Source organism: Trichomycterus rosablanca, chromosome 3, assembly GCF_030014385.1.
Source record: "Trichomycterus rosablanca isolate fTriRos1 chromosome 3, fTriRos1.hap1, whole genome shotgun sequence".
Classification (NCBI taxonomy): Eukaryota; Metazoa; Chordata; class Actinopteri; order Siluriformes; family Trichomycteridae; genus Trichomycterus; species Trichomycterus rosablanca.
Window position 1 is genome coordinate 14,606,362 of NC_085990.1, and position 24,550 is coordinate 14,630,911.

Below are 24,550 nucleotides of genomic sequence, written 5' to 3' on the forward strand. Positions count from 1 at the left end.
GGTGGAGGAGCGCAAAGTCTCGAATATCCGCCAGCTCCATGATGTCGTCATGGAGGAGTGGAAAAGCATTCCAGTGGCAACCTGTGAAGCTCTGGTAAACTCCATGCCCAGGAGAGTTAAGGCAAATCTGGGAAATAATGGTGGCCACACAAAATATTGACACTTCAGGAACTTTCACTAAGGGGTGTACTCACTTTTGTTGCCGGTGGTTTAGACATTAATGGCTGTATATTGAGTTATTTTGAGGGAAGAATAAATTTACACTGTTATATAAGCTGCACACAGACTACTTTTCATTGTGTCAAAGTGTCATTTTGTCAGTGTTGTCCCATGAAAAGATATACTTAAATATCTGCAGAAATGTGAGGGGTGTACTCACTTTTGTGATACACTGTATATATATATATATGTACTGTATATATATTTATATATATATATACAGTGTATCACAAAAGTGAGTACACCCCTCACATTTCTGCAGATATTTAAGTATATCTTTTCATGGGACAACACTGACAAAATGACACTTTGACACAATGAAAAGTAGTCTGTGTGCAGCTTATATAACAGTGTACATTTATTCTTCCCTCAAAATAACTCAATATACAGCCATTAATGTCTAAACCACCGGCAACAAAAGTGAGTACATCCCTTAGTGAAAGGTCCTGAAGTGTCAATATTTTGTGTGGCCATCATTATTTCCCAGAACTGCCTTAACTCTCCTGGGCATGGAGTTTACCAGAGCTTCACAGGTTGCCACTGGAATGCTTTTCCACTCCTCCATGACGACATCACGGAGCTGGCGGATATTCGAGACTTTGCGCTCCTCCACCTTCCGCTTGAGGATGCCCCAAAGATGTTCTATTGGGTTTAGGTCTGGAGACATGCTTGGCCAGTCCATCACCTTTACCCTCAGCCTCTTCAATAAAGCAGTGGTCGTCTTAGAGGTGTGTTTGGGGTCATTATCATGCTGGAACACTGCCCTGCGACACAGTTTCCGGAGGCAGGGGATCATGCTCTGCTTCAGTATTTCACAGTACATATTGGAGTTCATGTGTCCCTCAATGAAATGTAACTCCCCAACACCTGCTGCACTCATGCAGCCCCAGACCATGGCATTCCCACCACCATGCTTGACTGTAGGCATGACACACTTATCTTTGTACTCCTCACCTGATTGCCGCCACACATGCTAGAGACCATCTGAACCAAACAAATTAATCTTGGTCTCATCAGACCATAGGACATGGTTCCAGTAATCCATGTCCTTTGTTGACATGTCTTCAGCAAACTGTTTGCGGGCTTTCTTGTGTAGAGACTTCAGAAGAGGCTTCCTTCTGGGGTGACAGCCATGCAGACCAATTTGATGTAGTGTGCGGCGTATGGTCTGAGCACTGACAGGCTGACCCCCCACCTTTTCAATCTCTGCAGCAATGCTGACAGCACTCCTGCGCCTATCTTTCAAAGACAGCAGTTGGATGTGACGCTGAGCACGTGCACTCAGCTTCTTTGGACGACCAACGCGAGGTCTGTTCTGAGTGGACCCTGCTCTTTTAAAACACTGGATGATCTTGGCCACTGTGCTGCAGCCTAGTTTCAGGGTGTTGGCCATCTTCTTGTAGCCTTGGCCATCTTCATGTAGCGCAACAATTCGTCTTTTAAGATCCTCAGAGAGTTCTTTGCCATGAGGTGCCATGTTGGAACTTTCAGTGACCAGTATGAGAGAGTGTGAGAGCTGTACTACTAAATTGAACACACCTGCTCCCTATGCACACCTGAGACCTAGTAACACTAACAAATCACATGACATTTTGGAGGGAAAATGACAAGCAGTGCTCAATTTGGACATTTAGGGGTGTAGTCTCTTAGGGGTGTACTCACTTTTGTTGCCGGTGGTTTAGACATTAATGGCTGTATATTGAGTTATTTTGAGGGAAGAATAAATGTACACTGTTATATAAGCTGCACACAGACTACTTTTCATTGTGTCAAAGTGTCATTTTGTCAGTGTTGTCCCATGAAAAGATATACTTAAATATCTGCAGAAATGTGAGGGGTGTACTCACTTTTGTGATACACTGTATATATATACAGGGGTTGGACAAAATAACTGAAACACCTGGTTTTAGACCACAATAATTTATTAGTATGGTGTAGGGCCTCCTTTTGCGGCCAATACAGCGTCAATTTGTCTTGGAAATGACATATACAAGTCCTGCACAGTGGTCAGAGGGATTTTAAGCCATTCTTCTTGCAGGATAGTGGCCAGGTCACTACGTGATGCTGGTGGAGGAAAACGTTTCCTGACTCGCTTCTCCAAAACACCCCAAAGTGGCTCAATAATATTTAGATCTGGTGACTGTGCAGGCCATGGGAGATGTTCAACTTCACTTTCATGTTCATCAAACCAATCTTTCACCAGTCTTGCTGTGTGTATTGGTGCATTGTCATCCTGATACACGGCACCGCCATTGGATGCACATGGTCCTCCAGAATGGTTCGGTAGTCCTTGGCAGTGACGCGCCCATCTAGCACAAGTATTGGGCCAAGGGAATGCCATGATATGGCAGCCCAAACCATCACTGATCCACCCCCATGCTTCACTCTGGGCATGCAACAGTCTGGGTGGTACGCTTCTTTGGGGCTTCTCCACACCGTAACTCTCCCGGATGTGGGGAAAACAGTAAAGGTGGACTCATCAGAGAACAATACATGTTTCACATTGTCCACAGCCCAAGATTTGCGCTCCTTGCACCATTGAAACCGACGTTTGGCATTGGCACGAGTGACCAAAGGTTTGGCTATAGCAGCCCGGCCGTGTATATTGACCCTGTGGAGCTCCCGACGGACAGTTCTGGTGGAAACAGGAGAGTTGAGGTGCACATTTAATTCTGCCGTGATTTGGGCAGCCGTGGTTTTATGTTTTTTGGATACAATCCGGGTTAGCACCCGAACATCCCTTTCAGACAGCTTCCTCTTGCGTCCACAGTTAATCCTGTTGGATGTGGTTTGTCCTTCTTGGTGGTATGCTGACATTACCCTGGATACCGTGGCTCTTGATACATCACAAAGACTTGCTGTCTTGGTCACAGATGCGCCAGCAAGACGTGCACCAACAATTTGTCCTCTTTTGAACTCTGGTATGTCACCCATAATGTTGTGTGCATTGCAATATTTTGAGCAAAACTGTGCTCTTACCCTGCTAATTGAACCTTCACACTCTGCTCTTACTGGTGCAATGTGCAATTAATGAAGATTGGCCACCAGACTGGTCCAATTTAGCCATGAAACCTCCCACACTAAAATGACAGGTGTTTCAGTTATTTTGTCCAACCCCTGTATATACAGGGTGGGCCATTAATATGGATACACCTAAATAAAATGGGAATGGTTGGTGATATTAACTTCCTGTTTGTGGCACATTAGTATATGGGAGGGGGAAAACTTTTTAAGATGGGTGGTGACCATGGCGGCCATTTTGAAGTCGGCCATTTTGGATCCAACTTTAGTTTTTTCAATGGGAAGAGGGTCATGTGACACATCAAACTTATTGAGAATTTCACAAGAAAAACAATGGTGTGCTTGGTTTTAACGTAACTTTATTCTTTCATGAGTTATTTACAAGTTTCTGACCACTTATAAAATGTGTTCAAAGTGCTGCCCATTGTGTTGGATTGTCAATGCAACCCTCTTCTCCCACTCTTCACACACTGATAGCAACACCGCAGAAGAAATGCTAGCACAGGCTTCCAGTATCCGTAGTTTCAGGTGCTGCACATCTCGTATCTTCACAGCATAGACAATTACCTTCAGATGACCCCAAAGATAAAAGTCTAAGGGGGTCAGATCGGGAGACCTTGGGGGCCATTCAACTGGCCCACGACGACCAATCCACTTTCCAGGAAACTGTTCATCTAGGAATGCTCGGACCTGACACCCATAATGTGGTGGTGCACCATCTTGCTGGAAAAACTCATCATGTAGCAATTTCAAATATCCAGTGGCCTTGAGGTTTCCATTGATGAAGAATGGCCCCACTATCTTTGTACCCCATATACCACACCATACCATCAATTTTTGTGTTCCAACAGTCTTGGAGGGATCTATCCAATGTGGGTTAGTGTCAGACCAATAGCGGTGGTTTTGTTTGTTAACTTCACCATTCACATAAAAGTTTGCCTCATCACTGTACAAAATGTTCTGTGTAAACTGAGGGTCCTGTTCCAATTTTTGTTTTGCCCATTCTGCAAATTCAGTGCGCCGATCTGGGTCATCCTCGTTGAGATGCTGCAGCAGCTGGAGTTTGTAAGGGTGCCATTTGTGAGTAGCTAATATCCGCCGAAGGGATGTTCGACTGATGCCACTCTCCAGTGACATGCGGCGAGTGCTACGCTGTGGGCTCTTGCTGAATGAAGCTAGGACAGCCACTGATGTTTCTTCATTAGTGACAGTTTTCATGTGTCCACATTTTGGCAAATCCAACACTGAACCAGTTTCACGAAACTTGGCAAGCAGTTTGCTAACTGTAGCATGGGAGATGGGTGGTCTCGTAGGGTGTCTTGCATTGAAATCTGCTGCAATGACCCGGGTACTGCGTTCACCAGACATCAACACAATTTCTATCCGCTCCTCACGTGTTAACCTCTGCGACATGTCAATGGCTGTAAACAAAGAGAAGCTTGTAAATAACTCATGAAAGAATAAAGTTACGTTAAAACCAAGCACACCATTGTTTTTCTTGTGAAATTCTCAATAAGTTTGATGTGTCACATGACCCTCTTCCCATTGAAAAAACTAAAGTTGGATCCAAAATGGCCGACTTCAAAATGGCCGCCATGGTCACCACCCATCTTGAAAAGTTTTCCCCTTCCCATATACTAATGTGCCACAAACAGGAAGTTAATATCACCAACCATTCCCATTTTATTTAGGTGTATCCATATAAATGGTCCACCCTGTATATATATAACTTAAATGCTACGTGAATGAAGAGTTTTAAACTGCTAAACATGAACCTTAAAGTTTGAATTTCTCAGCAAATTGCATATTACACAGAAAACGGTGACCCATGAATTTGGTAGGGCCTTAGTTATAGAACTCTCTACACCATTACATTATTAATCTGTATATTTCTGTATGTAGATTTTGACCCCACAGATTTTTAGAAACCCCACATTGAATATAATGCCAAAAGTATGTGGATACTCCTCCTACTTATAGTGAATTGCTATTGCTAACAAGTGTATAAGATCTTATATATAAAATAAATTATATGCTTACAACCTAGTGCCAACAGTTCGGAACAGGCTCTTTCCTCTTACCCCCTTTTCTCCTAATTTAGCATAGGCAATCCACTGCTGGGGCCCCCGATGGAGTCCAAGGACAGTGTATATTTGCCTGACACACACTCCCTCCAATGTGTGTACAGTCCACCAATTCCTTCTTATTCACCCATACTTCAGTGGATTTGCGAGTGAGTTCAGCTTTGTGTACGTAGAGCCAGGCCTGATCTCTGCGCTCCTACACATTCTTTACAGGCACCCTGGGCAACCAAGGTCCTGACCCCTTAGACCGGTTTTTACCACCCAGCAGACTGGAGGCCAATTCTGATTGCTGCAGGCTAGAGGGCGCCCACCCGGCCGGTAGCAGAGGCGAGATTCAAACCTGGGAGCTCGGAATCTCGCGCTGGTGTGCTAATGGATTATCCCGCTGTGCCAAAATTGGTTTGATGGGCTGGTGTAAAGGAACTCCAGTGGCCTGCACAGAGCCCTGACCTCAATCACACTGCACACCTTTGCAATGAATTGAAACATTAAATGCAAAACAATGCATTGACTGAATGAGCGCAAATTCCTACAGACACACTTCAATATGGAAAGCCTTCCCAAAAGAGTGGAGGCAGTTAGAGCTTTAAAGACGAGGCACCTCCATATCGATGTTTCATGGTCAGGTGTCCACATACTTTTGGCTGCACAGTGTAACATGCACACACATCTCAAACCCCACTCCATGGCCTGGCACGGTGCCACCCCCCCCCCCTCCCCCGCAGTACCGTGTGTGCTGCTGTAAGTGACTGAGCTGCCTGAATGCCTTCTGGCAGTAGGAGCAGATGTAGGGCTTAGCGCCGCTGTGGATGCGGATGTGCTGCGCCAGGTAGCTGGAGTTAGCGAAGGATTTGGAGCAGTGCGGGCACTGGTGCGCTTTCACCTCCGTGTGAGACTTGGAGTGCAGCTGCATGTCTGACTTATTGCAGAACGTCAGGCCGCACATCCGGCACCTACAGACACGAACACACACATACACACACCGGGGAAGGAAAGAGGAGGATGGGGAGAGAGGAGAGAGAGAGATGAGATGAGGAGGAAACAACGATAGCGTAAAGAGGGGAGAGGAAAGAACGTGAGATGGAATAAACAGAGAAATGAAAGGTGAGAGGACGGAGTGTAAAGAGGTGAGAGATGTGAGACAGAATTGAGACAAAGTGAAGTAATAAGTGGAGGAAAGAAGGTGAGAGGAAAATGTGGAATATAGAAGGAGCCCAACCAGGAAAAAAACAAGTATGGAAGAGGGTTAGGAGAAGGGATAAGGAGAGACATGAGACAGGATTGAGACAAAGTGAAGGAATAAACAGAGGAATAAAAGATAAGAGGAAGGAGTGTAATAGAGGAAAGACACATGGAAGGATGGAGAGAGATAAAACAGGTGAAGAGACGGAGAGAGAAGGTGGAGACAGAAATGTGAGTCATGATTGAGACAAAGTGAAGGAATAAGTAGAGAAAAGAAGGTGAGAGGAAAATATGAAATCCAAGAAGAAAAATTAGTTTAAAAAAGGGTTAGAAGAAGGGATGAGGAGAGACATGAGACAGGATTGAGACAAAATAAAGGACAAAGGAAAGAGTGTAATACAGGATGGACACATCCAGGAAAGAAAGAAGTATGAATGAGGGTGAGAGGGTAATAACAGGGGTGGAGAGAGATGAAACGGATGAAGAAATGTAAGTCAGGATTGAGACAAAGAAAAATAATGGGTAGATGAAAGAAGGTGAGAGGAAAATGTGGAATATAGGAAGGGCCCAACCAAAAAAAAAAAAACAAGTATAGAAGAGGATTAGGGAAATGAATGAGGAGAGAGGTGAGACAGGATTGAGATGAAGGGAAGGAATAAGTGGAGGAAAGAAGGCGAGAGGAAATATGTAACAAAGGAAGGGCCCAACCAGGAAAAAAAACAACAAGTATAGAAGAGGGTTAGGGGAAGAAATGAGGAGAGAGATGTGACAGAATTGAGACAAAATGAAGAAATAAACAGGAATAATAGGAATATAGGAAGAACACATGGAGAGATGGAAATAAATTAGATGGGTAAAGGGGTGTGAGAGGGAAGGTGGAGAAAGAAATGTCCAGAGTCAGGATTAAGGCAAAGTAAAAAAAATAGGTAGATGAAAGAAGGAGTGTAATAGAGGAGGGACACATGGAGGGATGGAGAGAGAGAAAACGAGTAAAGAGATGAGAGAAGGAGGTTGGAGGAAGAAATGGGTAGATGAAAGAAGATGAGAGGAAAATGTGGAATATAGAAGGGGTCCATCCAAAAAAAAAAAAAAGTATAGAAGAGGGTTAGGGAAAGGGATGAGAAGAGAGATGACACGGGTAAGAAAGGGAAGGAATAAGTGGAGGAAAGAAGGTGAGAGGAAAATATGGAATAAAGGAAGGGCCCAACCAGGAGAGAAAATGAGTATAGAAGAGGTTGGAAGAGGAGAGATGAGACAGGATTGAGAAAACGTGAAGGAATGAGTGGAGGAATAAAGGTCAGATGAAATTGTAGTAAAAAGAAGTCCCATCCAAGAGAGAATTAAGTACAGAAGAGGATGATAGGAAGGTTAGAAGGATGGAGGAATAATGTGAGGAGTAAAAAGAAGTAAAGGAGGTGAGAGGGGAAAAAAGGGAAGCAGGGATGGGGAGAGAGGAGTGCAGAAGAGGGTGAGAGAAAGGTTACAAGGATGGAGAAATAATGTGAGGAGTAAAAAGAAGTGAAAAGGGTGAGAGGCGAAAAAAGGGATGCAGGGATGGGGAGAGAGTAAGGAGTACAAAAGAGAATGATAGGAAGGTTAGAAGGATGGATGAATAATGTGAGGAGTAAAAAGAAGTGAAGGAGGTGAGAGGGGGAAAAGAAAAGGGGAAGCAGGGATGGGGAGAGAGAAAGGAGTACAGAAGAGGATGATAGGAAGGTTAGAAGGATGGAGGAATAATGTGGGGAGTAAAAAGAAGTAAAGGAGGTGAGAGGGGGAAAAGAAAAGGGATTCAGGGATGGGGAGAGAGAAAGGAGTAAAAAAGAGAATGATAGGAAGGTTAGAAGGATGGAGGAATAATGTGAGGAGTAAAAAGAAGTGAAGGAGGTGAGAGGGGGAAAAGAAAAGGGGAAGCAGGGATGGGGAGAGAGAAAGGAGTAAAAAAGAGAATGATAGGAAGGTTAGAAGGATGGAGGAATAATGTGGGGAGTAAAAAGAAGTAAAGGAGGTGAGAGGGGGAAAAGAAAAGGGATTCAGGGATGGGGAGAGAGAAAGGAGTACAGAAGAGGATAATAGGAAGGTTAGATGAAGGAATAAGGTGAGGAGTAAAAATAAGTGAATAAGGTGAGAGGGGAAAGTTGAGGGGGCGGGAAGAGGGATGGGGGGGGAGAGAGAAAGAATGTGAGAATGAGAAACAACAGTGAGAAACCGTAGCCTCTGACGACCGAACGGAAAGATGAGAAGTGAAGGCCACAAGCTCAGAGCGATGAGGTAGAGAGGACAGCAGCGTACAGCAGTGTGTGAATGAGGTGGACGTGTGTGTGTGTATGTGCGTGTAACTGACGTCAGCCATGCTGGCACATGCAGCCGAAAACACACACCTAAGCCCCTTTCACATTCAACACACGGGTGTGTTAATGTCAACGTTTGGAGGTATCCAAAAATATGTGGCGACCCCTCCAAATGATTCAGTTCGGGTGTTTGTGCCACGCCCATCGGCTAGCAGGTGTATAAACTCGACTCTATAAAGCAAAAGACACTCGACGCATTCAGCGTTAAAGGTTAGTTTGCTGTTCCAGCGTGACTGTACCCCCTACGCACAAAGCAAGCCGTGGTTCGAATGAGTTAGGTGTAGATGCTGCAAATTCCCACATACACACTCTAAGTTCTTGTCGAAATAAAACAAATAGCAAAAAAAGAGGTGAGGGTGCATCTATATACACCGATTAGGTATAACATTATGACCACCTCCATGTTTCTACACTCACTGTCCATTTAATCAGCTCCACTTACCATATAGAAGCACTTTGTAGTTCTACAATTACTGACTGTAGTCCATCTGTTTCTCTGCATGCTTTGTTAGCCCCTGTTCATGCTGTTCTTCAATGGTCAGGACTCAGCCCAGGACCACTACAGAGAAGGTATTATTTGGGTGGTGGATCATTCTCAGCACTGCAGTGACACTGACATGGTGGTGATGTGTTAGTGTGTTGTGCTGGTATGAGTTTTTAAACACCTCACTGTCACTGCTGGACTGAGAATAGTCCACCAACCAAAAATCTATCCAGTCACTGCAGTGCTGAGAATGATCCACCACCTAAATAATACCTACAGTACCTAAGGTATGTAGAGAAACAGATGGACTACAGTCAGTAATTGTAGAACTACAAAGTGCTTCTATATGGTAAGTGGAGCTGATAAAATAAACAGTGAGTGTAGAAACATGGAGGTGGTCATAATGTTATACCTAATCGGTGTATATAGATGCACCCTCACCTCTTTTTTTGTTTTAATGTTATGGCTGATCAGTGTATATCTGCACATTAATGCCCAGGGTTTTTGAATGGGATGTCCAACAAGTTTATGGCCATATACAGAGGATTCATTATTTATTTATTAGGATTTTAACGTCATGTTTTACATTTTGTTTACATTCATGACAGGACAGGTAATTACTGGTTACACAAGATTAATTAAGTTTTAAAGTCAAACACAGTCATGGACAATTTTGTATCTCTAATTCACCTCACCTGCATGTCCTTGGACTGTGAGAGAAAACTGGAGCTCCCAGAGGAAACCCACACAGACACGGGGAGAACGTGCAAACTCCACACAGAAAGGACCCGGACCGCTCCGCCTGGGAACTGAACCCAGGACCTTCTTGCTGTGAGGCGACAGTGCTACCCACCAAGCCACCCATTATCAGTTAAATAAAAATGAAAGAAAATGAACAAAATCACAGATTCTTCTCTTTATTGCGCTATACATATTGTCCCAACTTATTCATAAACGGGGTTGTACTTTAATTAATCCTGGAGCTGGTCGAGGCTAACCCCCCCAGACACGTGTGCAGTTGCCGTTACAGCATTGCACCCAGTGAGACCAGGGAAACCCGACCCAACACGACCCTGACCAGAATAAGAGAGGTAGTAAAAGATTAAATAAAATGAAACAGACAGTAGTACAGCGGTCCAGTGCACTAGCCCACCCCTGCTAAGATCTTGAAGCCAGAAGTCCAACAGGTCCAAAAGGTATAACTGGCTGTGCATGAGGGAGCAGCGTAGGTGTGGTCACTTTTGTTGTGCAGTTGCACCGTCTGCTGTCTGGTTGCACCTGTACTACTGAGGAATTAGTTGTGGGGTGCTTAGTGTGACCGTTTGTGGCAGCACAGTACACGCTTTTCTTCATTTACATTTTCAGCGTTTAGCAGATGCTTTTATCCAAAGCGAATTACAATTATCACTGAATGCAATTTGAGCAATTGAGGGCTCTTGTTTAGGGGCCCAACAGTGGCAAATTGCAGCTTGAACCAGCAACCTTTGGATTATTAGTTACCACTGCCCTTTTCTTCATATAAAACTACTGAGAACACAATGTTCCTTTTGCTTAAAAAAAAAAAAAGATGTCAAAAACAGTTACGTGTACAAAATGTAAGGTTTGTGCTCAGCGATTTACGTTTTCTATTCGCGTAGCGTTCAAGTGCCTCATGTTTACTGGTTATTTTGCAATATTAGGCGGTTCTAGCAACCCTACGGTAATTCAGTTAGCAACCGGTAAATCAAAATGTCCAAGATGTTGAAGTGTAAAGCAGCTAAAAACACTACTCGGGTAACTGAGTTTAGAAAACTCCCAACCAATTCTGTGAACGCAGAGAAGGGCGTGTCAAAATATATGAAGCCTCACACCATCGCTGAATGTTCTAGGTTTACACTGAACTGTTAAGGTATGCTGTGCTGTGTATTGTAGCTTCCATTTTATTCTATAATTTAGTTTATGAGTGTTATTTAATGACTGCCGTGGAATGTGGCACTTTTGTTTAAAAATCTGTGATATTTGAAAAACACGGTTCATGAAACTATAGTGTAATAATCAGGGCTTAAAGTGGGGAAAGAATAGCGCCGGTACTCCCCTTAGTCACATGCTGGCGTGTGTATTAGCCAGTATCAACAAATCATTAAGTATGCCTATTGCAACCCCAAATCTCAAAAGGTTGGGACAGAAATGCAAATTAAAGAAAGAAAACATAGAGTTTCTTACAATTGCTTTGACTTTTAGTTGATTGCAGACAGTATGAAGCCAAAATATTTCATGTTTTGTCTGCTCAACTTCATTTCATTTATTAATAAACATCCATTCCTGCATTTCAGGCCTGCAACACATTCTAAAAAATGTCCCCCAAATTTTGTCCCATTATAGTAAGGGTTGTCGTTTTAAAATTCTCCACACATTCTCTATTGAGGACAGGTCAGGACTGCAAGCAGGTCAGACCAGTACCTGTACCCTCTTCTTCCACAGCCATGCCTTTGTAATGTGTGCAGCATGTGGTTTTGCATTGTCTTGTTGAGAAATGCTGGACGTCCCTGGAAAACATGTCACCCTGAAGGCAGCATATGTTGCTCTGAGATCTCAATGTACTTTTCAGCATTAATGCGGCCATCACAGAAGTGAAAATGACCTTTGCCAAGGTTACTGACAGTCCCATACCATGACAGACCCTGGCTTTTGGACTTGTTGCTGATAACAGTCTGGATGGTCCTTTTCATCTTTGGTCCGGAGCACACATGTCCATTTTATTCCAAAAAAAGACCTGGAATGCTGATTCATCTGACCACAATACACGTTTCCACTGTGTGATGGTCCATCCCAGATGCCTGGAAGCCCAGAGAACTCGAAATCGCTTCTGAACATGGTTAACATAACATAACACAGTAGTGCTTGACAAAGGTTTGCCAAAGTAATCCCTCACCCATGTGGTTATATCAGCTATTGTTGAGTGGCGGTTCTTGATGCAGTGCCGTCTTTATGCCCTTTGCTCTTTATGCACTGAAATTCCTTGTGATTTCTTGAATGGTTTAATGATATTATGCACTGTAGAGGGAGAAATATGCAAATCCCTTCAATCTTTCTCTGAGGTTCATTGTTTTTAAACATTTCAATAATTTTCTCACGCATTTATTGACAAACTGGAGATCCTCTGATCATCTTTGCTCATCGAAGACTCAGCCTTTCCTGGATGCTGCTTTTGTACCAAACCATGATTACAATCACCTGTTGATATCGCCTGTTTAAATTCGCATCATTTAGTTTTTTTTATCTCATTACTAGCCCTAAATTGCCCCCGTCCCAACTTTTTTTGGAATGTGTTACAGGCCTGAAATGCAGGAATGAAGGTTTATTAATAATTGAATTAAATGAAGCTGAGCAGATAAAACATGAAATATCTCAGGTTCATCCTGTCTGCAATCAAATAAAAGTCAAATGTAAGAAACTCTTTGCATTTCCGCATTCTGAGTTGGGGTTGTACATTTTGAATTAACATTACATACTCTAGCATTAATGTTACTTGTAGAGAGAATGGGAACATGTGAGCGTCATGTCGTGCACGCTGGGTAATGCAGCTTATAGACGGTCATCATGAATCACCCAGAACCTGATATGGAGAGGGCAAAAAAAAAGTCCCAGCAGCTTGTGAGAGGTGCCAGTATGCAAGAAAACGTCACAGCACACCAAACAGTAAAATGTAGAAGTGTGGGTACTGTGAGGACTGGCCCACATTGAGCTCTGGGAGCACTGGAAATTGACACACAAGTCCCCACTAGTAACCATTCAGAAATTGCAGTGGGTCTCAAACCGAAGACTGTTACCACACCTGACTCACGTTTATAATTAACCTCATTCCCAGTAAATTACTAGTACATTTTACTGGTACAAGTAAATGTGTGAAAGGGGCTGTAGTAACACCTTTTACACTACGCAAAGCCAACACATATACAGTGAGACACATTTAGCACAGCCAAAAAGCATAAGCATGTGTGTATGTTGGCTGGAGCCATGCATTGTTGCGTTAAGCACCAGTTTTTTTAGTACTTTCTTAGCTATAAGCTCTCTCTCTCTCACACACACACACAAAGAGCATGCTATCTTCTAAAATGGTGTACCTGTATGTCTTTCCGTCCTTCCCAGAATGCCCTTCTTCAACAGAGAGGTCATACGGGTCAACAGGATGGTGCTGAGGAGAGAAGACCTTGTGGTTAACAGAACTGTAATACATCCACCCACCAAAACCTCCCCCAATCATCCCTGGACTCACACGCATTTTTTCACCTGCCTGCATGACATTCAGAGAGACACACTAAGCCTTCCAGATCATCCATCACTAGTGTAGGCACCTCCATCAGACAGCCAAGGGTGCAAATGTACAGCAGCAATTAATTTGACGCCGTCTCAGTCAAAGCCAATCATCTGGCCAGATCGACTGACCTTCCAACAAGGGTTTAACAATGTGCCATGGAAGGTGTTTATAAACCACTGTTGAATAATTTGAGCAGTATGTGTTGGGACATCCTGGAATATGAGATCATTGGGTGTGTCTTTTTATTACCATGCCAATACCCATGTTATTATGGATCCGGCACCATACACAGCAGTTGTGGGTCCATTGGCTTCCTCCAAACATAAACTCTTTAGATGAAGGAAATTTGCTTAATCTTAACTGTTTAGATCAGGGTTTAAAACCCACACATTAAATTCATCAAAACATCAAATACATCAAAACAAAATATACTTAATTAATGAAAACGGTGGCAATCTGGTCCCACTGTGGTTTACAAAATAAAATGTAAAGCCTCCACAAGGGGGCATTCGTGTACAAGTTCATTTGGTGTTTATGTGCCTGTTAAAATTCATTTATTTAATTACTATTATTTTCCCTGCGACCCTTTTTTTTTGGTTAACAACCCTTGGGTTTGAAAAACCCTGGTTTAAAGGCATTTTCTCATTACGCAGGGGTCCAGATTTTGTGCTCCTTACACCAAGTAATGAACTTTTAGCTTTTAGTTTGTGTAGTAATGGGCCTTCAGTTTGTGTAGTGCTGCTATTTTAGGAGTGAGCGCTTCAAGTCAGCAAAGATGTGAGTTAGTTGTCACGTTAGTCCTTATAAAGCATGGAAAGGTCAACGTCTAATAATAGTAGACGTCTGATGGATGCAGGTTTCATTGACTGCATTCTTTCCATCACGATAACTTCCATCAGACCAATTGAAGTCCCTTGCTAGTACTTCCAAAAACATCGTCAGTTACCACTTTAAAGTTGATACTTTTTTACAGACCACAAACTACATGGGTCTGTCTGAAAACCTAGTGAGATCTCTACACAGACAGCATTTTACATCATCCTATGTGCGTTCCAGAGAAAAAGCCTAAGTCTAAATTCTTAGATTTCTTAAAATGCTGCCTTAATTGTAAGAGATAATCTGACTGAATAATGAGGGAGCATCAGATGCTTCTTTAGCAATGAAGGCAATCCCAGCATTCAGTGCAGCACGACTTTTCTCACAAAAAATGGCCAACAGGTCGGCACTAGATGTGGCAGCTTAGAAGCAACTCGGCGTTCGCTCGGGAATCAAAACTCGGCTCTCGATCGCCATGTGTGAACTGTTCAACGACTCGATCTGAGCGGCTCGCAGATTGCTCGGAGACTCGAGAAAAATATCCAGCATGTTAAATATCTGATCTAGTCATCGACTCAAAATCGTGTATTGTGAAAGGCGTTGCGAGTGGCAGTGAGTGCTATGTGGAACTACAGCCAATGAGAACGCCAGATACAGGGTGAGGGGAAACCCGGAGGAGTGTTAAAAACGTGGGACAGGGGCATAATATAGTTTCTATCAGAATATATTGGCACACACACAAGCTTTACAGTATTTGTGACCTTATCGTCCATGCCAAACCATAATACCCACGCTGCATTGCAAAAATTTTTTATTAACCTCCAACTCACTACAGAACAGACAATCCCTGCTGGTCACGTAGCCCAATCCACTCAGATTCATTTATTTTTCCTACTTGCTTTTACCGCTGCAAATCAGCGCACAAACAACTTTGATCGTTTGCTTATTGTTGACGTGCATTTTTAGACGTGGTATCATTAAACCCCTCGTCACTTCTCGTGTGTGTTTTCGTGACAAAACGTAGTTTGGGAGATCAGACAGACTCGCCTGAGATTCCTAAGGGTGATAGATCGTGTAGTGTGTGATCCCCTATCGCCGATCAGTCGTGCAGTGTGAAATATACAACGACTTAAAAGACTCCCGATTGCAAGAGATCCAGTCGTGTAGTGTGAACTGTACAGCAACTGGACGACTTGAAAAGTCAGGTAGTGTGAACTTGGCATTAGTTGTCACGTTAGTCCTTATAAAGTATTGAAAGGTCAGGGTCTAATAATAGTAGACGTCTGATAGATGATGACTCGTTTTGACTGCATTCTTTCCATCACGATAACTTCCATCAGACTAATTTAAGTCTCTTGCTAGTACTTCCAAAAACAGTCAGTTACTACATTGGGTCTGTTAGAAAACCAAGTGAGCTCCCTATAAAGACGCAGGACATTTTACATCATCCTATGTGCTCCCGAGAAGAAGCCTGTCTGAATACTTATATGACTTAAAATGAGGTGCCTAGATTCTAAGCTATAAACTGACTGAATAATAAGTGAGCATCCGATGCTTCCCTAGCAGTGAAGGCCTCTGGAGCGCGTATGATGCCGTAAAATGCTGTCTATGTAGAGAGCTCACTAGGTTTTCAGACAGACCCATCGTAGAACTTTTAGACCCAGCAGATCTTTAGAAAACCAGTTAGTCAGTTCAAGAAAGGAACAGTTGCTAAAATCACTTAAATCTTTAAACTGGCGTGATATGCCTGTCCCTTACAAGTGTATGTCAGCTTTTGACCTCAGCTGTACATAGCAGACATGGTCCCTTTTGTGGAGCATAACACAGAACTGAAATTTGTTTAGGAACCATGTATGAAGCCTTTGTGACTGCTTCAGCATATTAACAATGCGCATGCCAAACAAAGATGAAATACAGTCAGCATATCTTTGAAACGTCTTTACGAATGATTAAAAAGAATTCCATGTTGTGTCTCAGCTAATGGAAATTAAATGACACGGGGATATACGCACTTGCTCAGCATTTTCAGCCAGACTGAGGGGACAGATATTAAGTCTTATTACAGTGGAATTCTGCTGAATTCTCAACATTTCTGAATAATTTGCTCATTAAGAAGTAAATCATCTCATTTAGGTGGGTCTAATGAAAAAGCCACAATTCTAGAGAAATGTACTGAGATATAAGAATAATCATTTTAAACCTGAAATTAATACTGGATGTAGAAGAAGTCGCATACACAGTTGCTTTCTATCAGGTTAGTTTATGGATTAGTTTAAAAAGCTTTGACAATTAGCACGGAGAGGTGAGATTTAAAAGTTGCATGAGGTAAACAGAGTTTGAAAGAGGTCAAACTACAAGTGTAGTGATCACAAAAACTAGAAAATCTGTATCACAGAATTTTTTAAGATTCTGATGGTTTCACTGTAAATCACGGTATGTTTTATTTTGTATGACTGGGACTTTTTATATGGCTGTGGCTTATTCTGCTGTCAGAAGTACATAGAATATAAAACGTTTAAATTTCACCATGTATATAATGAAGGTTTTGAGTAGAGATGGAAGGATCGATCGGCTATGTATCAAAATCGGCAGATTTTTAATCAAAATATGCGATCGGCGATCGGTCGATATTTCCTAGATTCAGCAGATCCGATCGCGTGATATATAAAGATCACCTCCATGTTAAGCTTAACAGTTAAGTGAATTGATCCAGACTTTGAGCTACAAAGCGCCAACCATCGCATCACCATTTGTCAACCATCGCATTTCACAACCTAAAATAACATAATTAACGTTGTGCATCATACATACGATGTAATTTTGCTGATTGAAATATTTACTTTAAAAAGATAATTCAACCCGATCCCATCTGAGACGATTCTATCAGCACATTATATAAATTCGTGGTTCACTTTGGTAAATCGTAAGCGGTTCTAGCTTTTGATGTAGATGAGAACGGAAAACGTTACAGAGCCAATCAGAGGCAAAAGTTTATTAATTACTAAATTCATTAGTTCAGGATCGTCTGCTCTGACTGACAGAAAACTTTTAGCTCCACAGGCAGAACGAGTCTGACTCGGTTACCGCTCTGTGGTAATAGCAGTTTAATTAAGCTTTTTAATTAAGCTTTTTAATGTAAGAGAGTCACACAAAATGTTCTGTAGTAGCTGGTGTTTATTTAAAACCACGACATTAATTAATAACAGTAAACACGGAGAGATAACTGAGAAGAGAAACTTACGCTTCACATAAAATGAACCGACTCCTGAATCACTTATATAGATACTGTTAACAGAGCGTCTCTCTTAAAGACGCACACACGCCGTTGCTTTTGTCACCGGTTTATCTTCACTGTTAGACCTATTTTTAAGTTTTTTTCAGACTGAACTGGATAACATTAAACCTGCGTGTGTGTGTGGTCAGTTAGACTAATGAAATATGTCTCCTGTGGGTGAAAAAATTAATTGCTTTAGTTTTAGAAGTAACATATCCCCTCCCCGATCGGAATCGACTACCGGCCGATCGGTACATCTTTAGTTTTGAGCACTACAAGCTTAGCTTGGCCCCATAAAATGACACAATATATGATCAAATCAGTCAGCGTGAAACTGTTGCAATAAATACAATTTTTGTTGTTTATTTATTATGTAAGTATCGTACAATCACCCTTAGCTCCCCCTTTAACAAATAAAACAACGTTTGCAAACTCCACTGTACAACTTGTAGAAAAGTGGCAGACTTTAAATATCTCCGCTTCCAGTTAACTTATAACGTTGGTTTAGCATCTGACCTGAAGTATTTTCGCCCTGTAAGACATACCTGGAATGTAATGTTTTTTTTTGTTTTTTTTACCCCTTTTTCTCCCCTTTTTAGCGCATCCAATTGTTCAATTAGCATCGTGCTTCCTCTCTGTCTATGCCGAACCCTGCCCCGACGGCGGAGGTGATTGAAGCTAACCCGTATCCCCTCCGAAACACGAGCAGCAGCCAGATGCATCTTTGCCACCCACACATTGACGAGTTTTGGCGCCACCCAGCATTGCATGCGGAGAGACACACCCTAAGGGCACCCTCTCCCATCTCTGTATAAGCGCCTCCAATCAGCCGGCAGAGAACGCAATCGCATTCTGACAGAGAGAGACCCACATCCGGTTCTTTGTCCCACCCCCCATATGAGCAACCGGCCAATCGTTGCTCATATAGCCACTCAGCTTCGAACCGGTAAAGCAAGGCTGGATTCGATACCACGTTCTCAGAATCCAGCCCTGGTTGCAGCGCGTTTCTTTTTACCGCTGCGCCACCTGAGCGGCATGAATCTAATGTTTTAATTATTGCTCTGAAAGCTTCTTTTTCGACTGTCTATAGAGGAATCGTGTCCTTGCATACGTGGATTGTTACTGCGTTCATAATGTCGTTGTTTGCAACAGCCGTGGCTTGACATACCGTACAGTATAGAGTGTTTTAGTCTGTTCTAAACATATTTAGTCTCCCTCTCTTCATCCTCCATCTGTTTTTTTTTTTTTTTTTTTTCCACCATATTGAGAAAACCTCTCTTATCTGTTAACACCGTTATGCTTACGCTACCTGGCTAACTCATGAGCCGTATCTAATCTGCACAGCTCTCCACAGCACTTTAAGTGCAGAACAATATTATATGAACTGCTGCCTACTGAAGCCTACAGCTGTTGTATTAACTGTGCTACGGCATGGCAGTATGTGAAAAATCCATACGATATGAGGACTCAAAGACGCTATACCAAATGTACCGTCATACCGCCCAGCACTAGGCTGAGCTGATGAGCACATGTGTATACAGATGCTGCATGTTACTGTGTCTGCAGTATGTGTTCATACCTGTCCAGACAGATGACTGAGCATCAGTGCGTCACCGGTGGATGAACCCACCAACGAGAGGTTGGATTTCTTCTTCCTGCCCCGCTTTGATGGCACCGGTATGACAACAGGAGAGCAGGACATGCCCTCTTCTTTCTTTTCTGAAAAAACAAAACAAAAAACAATAAACACTTTTAGGAATCTAAACTTGGTGAGATGCTCAATGATCAGTTCACACATTGAGGCGACTATGATGTGTGTTACCTGTGTGAACTGTTATAGCAGTTGTTGGATGTCCAGAGATAAATGACGGAGCAGAGGATACCGGAGACACCAGAGTGACCAAACCCGCTGGATAAAGTGAGAAATTAAAGGAAAGAGTGCAAGAGAACAAAAGACAAAGAAATAGTGATACAGATCCCAAAAACCAAACAGTAAAGTATTCATAACAGATATTTGACTCCTTTGACCCAGAAAACCCCTTTTTTAATGAGTTTGAGCTCTTTTAGAAGGTATTTTGTTAATATAACACAATCTGTTGGGTCAAAACCATACATGCAGCTATTATTTATTTATTTATTAGGATTTTAACGTCATGTTTTACACTTTTTGGTTACATTAATGACATGACAGATAATTACTGGTTACACAAGATTCATCAGTTCAAGTTTAATGTCAAACACAGTCATGGACAATTTTGTATCTCCAATTCACCTCACTTACAGTCTTTGCACTGTGGGAGGAAACCAGATCTCCCGGAGGAAACCCACACACACACACGGGGAGAACATGCAAACTCTACACAGAAAGGACCCATACCGTTCCACCTGGGAATCGAACCCAGGACCTTCTTGCTGTAAGCCAATAGTGCTACCCACCGAGCCACCGGCCGCTCACATGCAGCTACTTAGATTATTGTTTTGGTGGAATACTTGAAACTACTCACTATTCAAACACCTAACATACCTGCCGTCATGATTCCTGTGGGCGGTACAGGTACGACTGTGATGCTGTGAGAGGAGTGGGGTGGATGCGCCTGTTCCTGCTTTAGCGCACGCCCCCCAGCGTCCATAGTTAAACCCCCAGCAACTGCCACCACTGCTGTGGTGGGATAGTGGGTGGAGCCATGTGGGTAGTTGGGGTTTTTTTCCTGCTGGCCCAGCTGCTCCTTCACCTTGTTAAGAAATACGGCATTCTCGATCTGACACACACACCAACACACATACACATACACATACACACACACACACACACAACAGGAAAGATGTAATTAGTGTTTCTCTGTTTTCATCCAAAAGTCCAGCCCTATCCCTAAATCACGCCCGACACCAGTTCGCCCAGGCCTGTGTTACCCCCAACATCAGTGTTAAGCTGAATCCTAAACCCCTAATGTATCTGCTCTTTGAACAGCATGCCTTAATCCTAACTCAAATATGGTACACTATACACATTGTACCCAAAAGTATGCACACCCCCTATCATTCCAAAAGCACCAGACAAAATAGCCTGTGTTGTCCTTTGGGATCAATAATAATAATAAGAATTCCTTTACTTGTCATATACTGTATACATTAGGGGTGGGTTTATAAAATCGATTTTTCGATTCGAATCGATCTTTATTTGAACGATCCGATATCGATTCATATAAACGCGAGATCGATCTTTTAAATACGCCCCTTTTTACGGTGCACACGGAAATCTGTTACCCCCTTTAATTTCACGTGACCAGCCAGTGTTTTTTCATGCAACGAGATCTGACCTGCACATCAGTTTAGCATGGCAGAAGCTCAAGTTATGACCACTACACAACTTTTTGCACTGATTTTCGCTCGGCGACGGGTCGGTGATGGATTCGGGAGGAACTCGGTGTTCGCTCTGCGATCAAAACTCGGCTCTCAATCAATGTGAGAAACAGCGAGGGGAAACACAGGGGAGAGGTTGTAAACAGGTGGTGGAGCGCAATATAGTTTCTATCAGAATACATCAGCACACGAGTTTTACAGTATTTCTGACCTGATCGTTCTCTACAAAACAAAATATTTATTAACCTCCAACTCACTATAGAACAAGCCATGCTGCTCGTGTTGCCAAATCCACTCAGATTCATTTATTTCATCAGCGCACAAACTTTGATCTCTCGCTACTTGTTGATGTGCATGTTTGGACGTGGTATCATTAAACCTTTCATCACTTCTCATGTGTGTTTTCGTGACAAAACGTAGTTTTGGAGACCAGAGAAGCTCGCCTGTGATTCCCCCTGGTGATAGATGGTGTAGTGTAAAACCCCCCATCGCCGATCAGTCGTGTAGTGTGAACATTACAGTGACATAATGTATAATGTAATGTATGTTTACATTACATTTACAATGTTGTAGCGTGTCAGACATATAAAATAATAATAAAAAATGAATGTTACTGTTTTCTGTTTTGGATTAATTATTTATGTAAACAAAATACACAAATATTTTTAATAATGAGTGTTCTTTGTACAATTATCACATTCGTTCTCTGAACATCTGTACATATTTAAACAAAACCTGTTAATGTAACTCAAAAATGCTTAAATGTGTTGAATCGAAATTGAATCGAAAATCTAATCGAAAATCGAAGATCGAATCGAATCGGGACCTTGTGAATCGGAATCGAATCGATCCAGGAAATTAGTGGCGATACCCAGCCCTAGTATACATACATATGTACAGTACAATGAAAGGCAGGGTCAGTCATTGTATGGCGCCCCCGGAGCAGACAGGAATATGGTCCTGGCTATTTTTGAGCAGACAATCTTCCAACTGATAGTCCGACGCTCTACCCACAAGGCTATCACTGTCCCAGATATTAAGTTCATAACTCCCAGTACAGCTATAACAGCCTCCGCTCTGCTCTCTTGTGGTGTGTCTGTAGGCACACTAAAGTTTGAATCTCAGCTGTGCTACCCATCTTGCTGAGCATCCAACAATCACAACTTGCCGTGACTGAGGGAGGGGAGGTAAGATGTGGCTTCTTATCAGTGCTGCTGTAAAATGCAACCTCTACATCTGGTTGAGGACCCGTGCTGGCACAAGTGCTGGGGGATTTTAAAATGTGCCCTTTTGTTAGTCCATTCCAGACTCAATAGCATTTGTTGTCTTTTGGTCTCAATTTGTCTTGTCTGCTCAACATCCTGTCAGTGGTTTGTGGTTAGTCTCTTCTCAGACAGATTTCGATAGTTACTCTTAGAGGCTGTCCGTGAGAACTCAACTCATAGAGGCTGTCCGTGAGAACTCAACTCAGACCTCTGGCCCTAATAAATTAGCCTTTATTTTTTTTTCTATTTTATTTATGCATTTTCTCCCAATTGTAGCGTAGTCAATTAGTCTTCCGCTGCTGGGGGATCCCTGATTGCAGTCGAGGTGGGTACACTGCTGCTCACGCCTCCTCCGACCCGCACGCAGCCCTTAGCGAAACCCTTTTTAACCCATGCATTCTGCACAGGCGCCTCTCTATCTGCCAACACAGCGTTTGAAGACCCCACCTACATAGTCCGGTGATCCCGCCCTAGCAGAAACTTGTCTGCAGGCACTGTCAATTATGCCCGCTAGATGGCACCCAGCTGAGTTTCGAACCAAAGAGTTCAGAATATCGGCACTGACGTGCTAGAGGAAGATCCCGCTGCACCACCTGGGCGCCATAAATTAGCCTTTATTAAAGTCACTTTGTATGCCTCAACCTTCCCCTCAAAATCAGCCCAAGAGGTTCTGAATTAAAACACCTAACCACTGACCCTACAATAAAAGGCATGCTAAAATTATGCTAATGTGGTTAAATATGATTAAGTGTAATATGAGTACAAGAAATTAATAATTGGGTAGGAAAGCTACAACAGATTCTCACCTGTCCTTGCATTGGAGACCAGAAGTAGGAGTTAAAGTGGGAGTCCTCCATCATCCCTGTGATTAACAAAACAAAGGTAAGCTTGAGAAAATTAAGACAACAAACACAGACACAAGCACGCTCACTGAATTACATTAACATCACCACTGTGACCCTGATAATGAAATAATAACTGAATATAAATAAATATCATGTTGTTAGTTCACTAACTGGTCATATCACAGTATTGTGATCAAAGGATTGGAAGGGATAGAATGAGATGGGAATGGATTTAATTATTTATTTATTAGGATTTGAATGTCATGTTTTACACACTTTGGTTACAATCATGACAGAACAGGACAGAACAGGACAATTACTGATTACACAAGATTCATCAGTGCAAGTTTAATGTCAAACACAGTCATGGACAATTTTGTATCTCCAATTCACCTCACTTGCATGTTTTTGGACAGTGGGAGGACACCAAAGCTCTCAGAGGAAACCCACACGGAGAACATGCAAACTCCAAACAGAAAGGACCCGGACCGCTCCACCTGGGGATCGAACCCAGGACCTTCTTGCTGTGAGGCGACAGCTCTACCCACTGAGCCACCCATAAGATAATAACTGAATAGTGCTGGACAATAATTCGATATCGATATATATCGCGATAGAAAATGTTTCAATAACGGTGATATGATTTTTAAACAAATTCGATCGATATGCATTACGTCAGTGCGCTTTGCCCGTGTTACTTTTTTGCGGAAGCATTTCTGCTCGCAGGTTCCCACAGGGACGCAATTCAACAGCGCACCTCAAGCGAGTAGTTCTCCACCAAAACAGTGCAGTAATACACATAATACATAAATGTCAACCACCAACACTATTACAGAAAAAGTACTAGTACTGAGTACTAATACCAGTTATTAATATTACTTCTTATTAGTTGTGGCGCGCTACGAATAAAGGCACAAACGGGATATTCGCGTTCCAGTGTTGCCAGATTGGGCGGTTTTCCTCCTAATTGGGCGTTTTGTTTTTTTCCAAAACAATTTAATAGCATTTAAATAACACTTCTATTGAAAAGAGAATATTCAGTTTTAAGAAGCCCCAGTATTGTAGAAGGCTATTAAAAGTAAAGTCAATTTTCAATGCTGATTTGGCTTAATAGTGTTGGTCAGAATGTATCATATTCTTGAAAGAAAATTAAAATTTGTTTTCCATGCATTCACACTGGCATGTTCTGGGGTTCAGCTGAGTCTCATCAGTACACACAAGTTTGCAATCAAATGATCAAGTATTGCAAAGGAATATCTTTGAAATTCTGTTAAGGTTATAGGCTATATTTTAGTTTTTCACAGGGAAAATGAGAAAAAATAAAAAGCTTATTATGCTAGGCTTGATGTAATTCT

At 42.4% G+C, this 24,550-nt stretch overlaps 1 protein-coding gene across 3 annotated transcripts in view; it reads right to left on the minus strand.

Moving 5' to 3' along the window:
- znf384b (zinc finger protein 384 b) overlaps nt 1–24,550 on the minus strand; it is a 33,234-nt gene that overhangs the window by 6,343 nt on the left and 2,341 nt on the right. For 2 of the 3 annotated variants that reach the window (XM_062992752.1, XM_062992753.1), the window contains exons 2-7: nt 23,157–23,212; nt 20,250–20,484; nt 19,548–19,634; nt 19,305–19,444; nt 13,442–13,512; nt 6,053–6,277 (exon numbers count right to left, since the gene is read on the minus strand). In XM_062992752.1, the coding sequence (XP_062848822.1) occupies nt 6,053–6,277; nt 13,442–13,512; nt 19,305–19,444; nt 19,548–19,634; nt 20,250–20,484; nt 23,157–23,210 (812 nt within the window). In that variant the 5' untranslated portion in view covers nt 23,211–23,212. The remainder of the gene's footprint in view (nt 1–6,052; nt 6,278–13,441; nt 13,513–19,304; nt 19,445–19,547; nt 19,635–20,249; nt 20,485–23,156; nt 23,213–24,550) is intronic. The other variant, XM_062992754.1, reaches the window with a different exon arrangement.